Below are 8060 nucleotides of genomic sequence, written 5' to 3'. Positions count from 1 at the left end.
TACAAATATTATGTAGAATTTAGATTTATGTAAATTTTAATAAAAAATAAATATTAAAAAATATCTTAAGATATTGCTAAATGTCCCCTCAAGGAACAAGGTCCCCAGGTGGAGAACTGATTCTCTAGATGGGACATGTATAGATGATGTTTTCCTTTGTTTTTTAGTACATATGCCTATTTTTTAGTTTTTTCTAAAATAAGTGTACTTTAGTCATATAAAAAAAAACTTTGTATCTATTATTGTACCATTGCCTGCACTGTCTGAAAAAAAAATACACTCAGATGAAAAGATATTCACACTAATACTTACAGTAAGAAAATTAATTTTATTATTATTTTAAAATAACTATGGAAAAACTATACAAAGGCCTCCCAGATATCAATATTCCTTAGGCAACTTTGAAATATTTCTAATCTTACTCTTTGGACTAGGCATCCTAACTGTAATTCCATATCTTCAAGAAGCAATTCTAAATATAGGAAATGCTTCACAAATAGGATTGATTTTTGCAGAGTTACTTATAAAAGCAAAAAGTTATAAACACTGTAAAACCAATCATAGGAAACTACGTTAATTAAGGTACATTCACTTAATAGACTACCGTACAGCATTAAAATGATATTTATAAAGAACTTACAACAATGTGGGGGCAAGGTTTATGCCATATTGTTAAGTGGGAAAATAACTGAATACAAAATCAAATATGTTACATCACATTCAAAGGCATAATAATGACAACGAAAAGAATCTCATCAACGTGGTCGGAAGAAATACACCAAGATATTAAAAGTAATTGTTAATTGAACAATGGCATCATAGGTGACTTTTTCACTCTACTTTCCTGAAATATCCAAATTTTTTACAATAAACATGTACGTATTTACAGTGAAAGACAGAACAGTGAAATTTCTTTTTAAAAATACTTGAAAATGATCACAAAAATGTGCCAACATTTCAGGTAAGAAATATCTTTTTATATTGGATAGATTCCAGCCACCTCATGGATTTTGATCTAACTTGTTTACATTCATCAGGGGTGATGAGCAGTTCCAGCCCACAGGAAGTACAATCTTTGCAGACAAAAGGTGGCGCTTCTCATATTTGTCAGGCAATATTTGTCCAACCTGGCTACTCCCAGGTGGCTCCAATGAACTCTTGTTAGCTCACTCCTCTGTCTCTTGTGGACCCAGACTATATGTTACAATAGACCTCAAAGAGGGAGGCAGCTGCGTGCATTCGGTAGAAAATAGAAAAAGGCATGGCCAGGTTGACCACAATTATCCAGGGTTCAAAGCCAAAGACAATCTCCTCCAATCCGTTGTCATACTCGGGTCGACAGCCAAAGGCAGGAGGTATCCAAAGCTGCAAGAGAAGAGAAAATGGCCTGTGGTGGGGAGTGGCTTCCAAGCCACCACAGAGGCCTCACTCAAGTCCCAGGCCTCGTGGGAGCTGACCTGGGTACATGGAGACTGAGTCGCCCCTGACAGAACAATAAGGAAATCTCGTGGCATTTCCCATCTCCACAGAAACCACCAAATCTATGTCTGCCATGATTCTGCTCACTTCCTCACCCACCCTTCCCTGCAATCCATCCCGAATGAGTGCTTTTTGAACCCCTCTAACTCTCTGCATCCCTACAGCCCTCACCCAGCCTCGGTTTCCTCATTTGTAAGATGGAAATTCTAACATGTGTCTGAAAGGGCTTAGATGAGAACTAAATTTGCAAAACTGAAAGCAGTGACTTTTGTTTGTGTTGCTCATGGAACCTACACACTGTTCCCTGCTTCTCAGTCTCTTCTCTGTCCCAGTTCTCTCTCCTTCTGCCACCCCTTGAGTTGTCAGGCTCCTCACTCCCGCTTCAGGCTGCACACTTCTTCAGCTTCCTCCACCCCTTGGCTGTGGCAGGCAGCCTCTAGGATGACCCTCAATGCTCCCCAGCTCCTGCAGCCACCCTCTTGTGGAGTCCCCACCGCTTGAGCGTGGGATGCACCTAACAACTCACTTCCAACTCACAAAATATGGCAAAAGGCCCAGGAAGTCACTTCTGAAATTAAGTTGCAAAAGGACCTGCTATCCCTCTTGCTGGTGTTCTCCTGTAAGACAGTTGGCAGAGCTGCCACGCTGCGAAGCACCCTATGCGGCAAGGAGCCCAGGGAGCACTCCCGTCAACAGCCAGCAAGGAACTCAGACCCTCAGTCCAACAAGCCACAGCTGAATCCTGCCAACAGTCATATGAGTAGATTTGGAAACAAATCCTCCGCCACCTCTCACAAAGTCAAGCCTTGAAATGAATGCAGTCCCAGCCAAAAGTTTCAGCCTGGGAATGGCCCTGTGCGTAGACACTCAGCTAAAACTAGTTGGATTCGTAAGTCAGAGAAACTATGAAATCATAAATGTACATTGTTTTAAGTTGCTGAGTATTGGGGTGCTCTCTTCCATAGCAATAGGTAACTGACACACATAGCCTTCATTAGTATCACCATATAGAAAGCTCCCTGGTGTGTACAGCCGACCTCTGTATCCAGGGACCTGTGTCTGTGGATTCAACCAACCACGGATCAAAAATATTCAAAAAGTAGGCTGGGCACAGTGGCTCACACTTATAATCCCAGAACTTTGGGAAGCCGAGGCAGGTGGATCACCTGAGGTCAGGAGTTCAAGACGAGCCTGGCCAACATGGTGAAACCCCATCTCTACTAAAAATACAAAAAATTAGCTGGGCGTGGTGGCACGTGCCTGTAATCCTAGCTACTCGGGAGGCTGAAGCAGGAGAATCCCTTGAACCCAGGAGGCGAAGCTTGCAGTGAGCCAGGATCGTGATGCTGCACTCCAGCCTGGACAACAGTGAGGCTCTGTCTCAAAAAATAAAGATAAATAAATTCAAAAATAATATGGTTGGTTGTGTCTGCACTGAATATGTACAAACTTTCTTCTTGTCCTTATTCTCTAAACAATACAGTATAACAACTATTTACATAGCATTTAAATTGTATTACGTATCCTAAGTAATCTAGAGATGTCTTAAAGTATATGGGAGGATGGGTAGGTTACATGCAAATACTACCCCATTTTACATAGGACTTGAGCATCTGTGCATTTGGTATCCACCACGGGGGCCCTGGAACCAAGACCCCTCTCTTCTACTTTGCTTACTGGCTGCTGTGACTCTTAGGGTCTCTCCTACCTGTTCGTCGGGTCCCTCCCAGTCTCCTTTGCTGTTTCATCCTTTGCTCTGCCTCTAAATATTGGCCGGTGTCCAGAGCTCATTCCTGGGTCCCTTTCTATTCTCTATACACATGAGCCCTGGGGCTCTCTCCCAGTCCCTGGTTGTAAATACCAGTTATAGGCCTATGACTTCCCAGTCTAAATCTCCAGCCTGGACCACTCCCAAGAACCCCAAGCTCATAGTTTCCAGTGGCAACTTGAGTGTCTAAAACACATCTCAGACTCAACCTACCTTCCCCATTTCTCCATCTGATCACCTACAGCGTCCTCCCAGGTGGTCCATCGAGGTTCCAGGTGTCATCCTTATTTCCCTCCTACTCTCATAACCACACCCCCTCCCATCCAGTCCATCAGTGCATCTCCACTGTGCACCTCCAAAGCAGTATCTTCAGCCCGCCTATGGCTCTCTCTCTCCACCTGTCCAGTCGGACTCTCTCACCTGGACCATGGCGGTGGCCCCCTGCCTGGTCACCCAGCTCGCACTAGGGCTCCACTTGGCCACCAGATTTACATTTTATGGAAATCAGATCCTGTCCCTACCTTGATTAAACCCCCAAAGTCTTCCCAAAATGTTTAAAATAAAAGCTACACTCCTGCAAGGGGTGATAAAGCTCTCTGTTAGCTGATTTCTAACCACTGCACATGCTTCTCCTCACTCACCCCACCCACTTGGCATGCAGCCCTTCTTCCTGTTTCTCAAACCAGACCCACTCACTCCCACCGGGGGTTTTATACCAGTCCTTGTTCCCTCTGCCCTGAACATGTGTGGCCAGCCCCTCCCTGTTTCACGTCACCCTTCAGCGAGGCCTTCCCGCTAAGCTGGTCCATCTGATCTGCAATGGCCACCCAAGAGCTATTTCCCACACCCTCCTTTTCCACTTCTCTGCTTAATACGGGTACACTATAAGGTGTCTGTCTTGCTCAGTTGATGGTTTTGCCTGCTGTTGCCTGGTTTGTAAGCCCCATAAGAGGAAGACCAGAGATCTTGATCATTGCTGTACCCTCACCATTCATAGCAGTCCCTGGACCTCTGTAGGTACTCAAGGGACACCTTTTAAAGGAAGGGAGAGAGGAAGGGAGAGGGAGTCGGGGGGAGAAAGGAGAAGAAAGGAAGGCAGGAAAATGGGACCTCTTTTCTGAAATCCACATCTTTATATCTGCTGTTCAGCTGTCTGTAAATTCTTGTTACTTATCCTATTGAGAGGCGGCCTATGATCTCTTTCCTTGAATCCATATGGACTCTGTCACTACAGGACTAATAAAATATGGCAGAAGTAACACCATGCAGTTTCCAAGCCCAGGGCTTAGAAGACAAGCAGCTTCCAGTTCAATCTCTTGGAGGGTCGGCTCTGAGACCTTAAGCCACCAGGTACGGAGTCCGACAACCCTGAGACATCATGCTGGAGACCCAACTGTGGATACCCCAGTCAAGAGTCCCGCTGAGCCCAACCTCCCAGCCACTCCCACCCAAGACACCAGACCACGGAGCTTCCTGCCAAGGCTTCACCAACTTCACTTGATACTGTGAGGAACAGAACTGCCCATCCAAGCCCTGCCACGAGTCACAATAAATGCCATGAGACAAAAACAGTCATGCATGTTGCTTTTGTCACACATTTGGGGTAGCTCATTGCATGGCAATAGAAAACCAAACTATCTGCCTGTTGGGTTCGTCCATTTGGATGCTGCAGAGGCACCTGAAACAGAATACATCCATTACTTAACTTTGGTCCTTCCTTCCACACTGAGCTCTACCCACCACTCTCAAGGTTGCCCCTCCTCCAGTGTCCTCCGTCTCCAACATAGGATCACCATCTCCCCAGGAACTCAAGTGTGAAGGCAGGGGTCACGCTTGGCATCTGTCACCCTTCATGAGTTGCAACCTGGAGACCTTGGAGGGTGTTATGATGAGTAGTCACAAAAGCACTAATACTCCACAAATCCACTTATATGAGGCATCTAGGAGTCAAATTACTAGAGACTGAAAGAACAGTGGTTGTTAAGGGCTGGGGAGAATGAGGAGTTCATATATAATGGGGCAGAGTTTCAGTTTTACCAGATGAGAATAAACTGGAAAAGGGCATTGGTGATGTTTGCACAACAATGTGAACGTACTTTACTCAACTATACACTTGAAAGTGGGTGCAATGGGAAAGTTTATGTGGTATGTTTTTTACCACAATTAAAAATATAATAAAATAAGCATGAGTCAGATCCCATCACTCTCAGTGTAGACCCTTCCATGATTTTCTGTTGCATTTAGGATCAAGTCTTGGCTCACAGGCCCTGTGTGGTCTCCCCTCTGCCCTGTGCTCCATGCTCCCAGGTCATGTCCAGTGAGCCCTGCCTTGCCTTGCATCCATCCCTTCCCCACACCTGTAGCTCTGCCCTGATAGTCTCTCACCCCAGCCCCATCCACACCCTTCCTTAGAAGAGGCCTTCCCTGACCCGTCTCCCACAGCACCCTGCCCTTCCCCGTCACCATACCCACCCTCTATTGTCTGCAGGGCCACGGCTCCTGGAAATTCAACTAACATTTCCATCTCCGTCTCTGGAGTGGAGCCCACTCCACCTGGACATGCACATCAGCACCTGCAGCTGGGGCCTCTGGACTGGCTCCTGATGCTGGAGAAGACAGCTCTTGCTCTCTGCCAGATGCCTTTGGCACCACCTGAGGTCAACCACAAGGTTTCAAAATGCCACCCAATGAGCCCTCATGGGCATCCTAAGACACCACCCTGTGATGATTTCCATCCTCTGGTTCAATCTCCCAGAACCCAACCAGTGCCTGGGGGGCGTCATAGGCCAAGCACAGGGAGGAAGAAACGAAGCCCACTCTTCTCCTTGGACTGGGCCCTGGGTCTGGCCTTCGGGTCCTGACAGACCATCAGTTGCCTCTTGATTCTGGTATTTCAGATAGTGCTATCTTTCTTCAAGTGGGTCCAAAAATGCAAGCCAAGTATTTCACCCAGTGGTCAACCAAAAAGGCAACCAGGGAAAAATAACTTTTCAGAACTCAGTTTTAAAAAGATATATCAGGCCAGGAATGATGGCTCACACCTGTAATCCCATCACTTTGGGAGGCCTAGGCAGGCAGATCACCTGAGGTCAGGAGTTCAAGACCACCTTGACCAACCTAGTGAAACCCTGTCTCTACTAAAAATACAAAACTTAGCTGGGCATGGTCAGTGCATCCCTGTGGTTCCACCTCCTTGGGAGGCTGAGACAGGAGAATCACTTGAACCCAGGAGGCGGAGGCTGCAGTGAGCCAAGATCATGCCATTGCACTATGGCCTGGGCAACAGAGCAAGACTCCATCTCAAAATAAACATATATTAATATTAATCACAGGATATGTACAAAAAGCTTATGCTTGAGGAGGATTCTAGAACTAGCTCTGACTTTACAAGAATTTGCATTTTGGAATATGCACCTCAAAAAGCTGCAGCCGACTAGTATTTATCTATCTTGTTAACTCTTTAAATTCTTGGTTCACTGCTGTGCCCCTGACATAGTCCCTGGCATACAGCAGGTGCCTGGCAAATGTCTGTTAGATGGACAAGAGGGTCTGCCTGCAGCCAAACTCTTCTTGACCTTCCCCCTTCAGAGCCCCTCCTCACTGCCTAGTGAGCTGAAGGAACCCGGGTGATCCAAGGCTAGGGTGGATCAGGTTTGCTTGGCAGACACACATCCATTCTGACTTCAGAAGGGACCTTCCCAACTTTGCATTCTTAGGGCTATATCAAAAGTTGCAGGCCTTGTATGCACCATCTGAAATTCAGGGGAGGAAGCTCAAAAGCCTCTGAGCTTCTGGGGCAACAGAGAGCAGGCTTGATAATGGAGGCTGGTAGCAGAGAGCTGACTTCACCCGGAGTGATGGGCAGGCACCTCTGTGGACTGGGGCATTCCCCTCCAGCCACCAGTCACCATCACTGCAGAGACTCATGCGGTGGCAAAGGCTGCTTCCCCCTCCTTCTCACCAACCCTCACCATCCTTCCTTTATGTGTCTTTAAAAAAATCCCAACAGCACACAATGCTTCTTATTTCTTTTTCTTCTCTCCATCCCTCTGTCACTGCGCTGGTTCAAGCTCCTCCCCTTCCTGCCTGGGCTGTTGCACGGCTTTCTCTCCCCGTCTTTCTGCTTCTGGCCCTGTCTGTCTCCATCCTTGCTACACACAGCTGCTGGGAGGATCATTCCAAAACACAAATCTGAGAGAATTCGCCCCTACCCTCAGCGTAAAGACCAGACTCTAGCCAGGCCTAGGAAGCCCTCCTCAAGCCAGAGTCCACCTAGCTGGGCCCTCTCTCCTATTTCCCATTCTGCTGCTCTGCTTGACACACGTGGAATTTATGCCAAACTAATTGGTGCTCCCAGAACATGCCATGGTGTCTTTGCTTCTGTGTCTTCACATATTGTGTGCCTCTGCCTAAAATGCTTTTTCCTGCCTTGATCACCTGGTGAACTTCCAGTCATTCCTTGCTGATGCAGACAAGATTGGGTGAGTGACTGTACACCTTCCTCTCCCTTGCTACCTTCCATCAGAGAAGCTGGAAAGCAAACCATCCACTTCTCCAGCCTCCCTTGCAGCAAGGGGTGCCCACGTGAGAGACACAGCCCTTCCCCGCTGCTTTCTGTCTTGAACCTAGATGTGATGCCTGGTGCAGCTATAGCCATCTCATGACCATGTGGCAACAAGCGCCACACCACCCAAGTGACAAAATGAACAGTGCCTGGATGCCTGATGACATGGTTCAGCTGCCAGGCCAACCCCAAGCAGCCAACCTCTGGAATTCTCATGAGACAATTAAACATTGTTAAGACTGAAGACAC

The 8060-nt window shown here is 46.9% G+C and overlaps 1 protein-coding gene across 1 annotated transcript in view; it reads right to left on the bottom strand.

Moving 5' to 3' along the window:
- Positions 1-1117: 1117 nt before the first annotated feature.
- The window catches only part of OTOP1 (otopetrin 1), a 44051-nt gene continuing 37108 nt past the window's right edge, over positions 1118-8060 (bottom strand). The window contains exon 6 of the mRNA XM_011987816.1: positions 1118-1365. Within this exon, the coding sequence (XP_011843206.1) occupies positions 1195-1365 (171 nt within the window). The 3' untranslated portion in view covers positions 1118-1194. The remainder of the gene's footprint in view (positions 1366-8060) is intronic.

The sequence above is a fragment of the Mandrillus leucophaeus genome, unplaced genomic scaffold (assembly GCF_000951045.1).
Source record: "Mandrillus leucophaeus isolate KB7577 unplaced genomic scaffold, Mleu.le_1.0 Scaffold317, whole genome shotgun sequence".
Classification (NCBI taxonomy): Eukaryota; Metazoa; Chordata; class Mammalia; order Primates; family Cercopithecidae; genus Mandrillus; species Mandrillus leucophaeus.
Note: the sequence above shows the minus strand (reverse complement) of the source record. Positions and strands in the feature narration are given on the sequence as shown.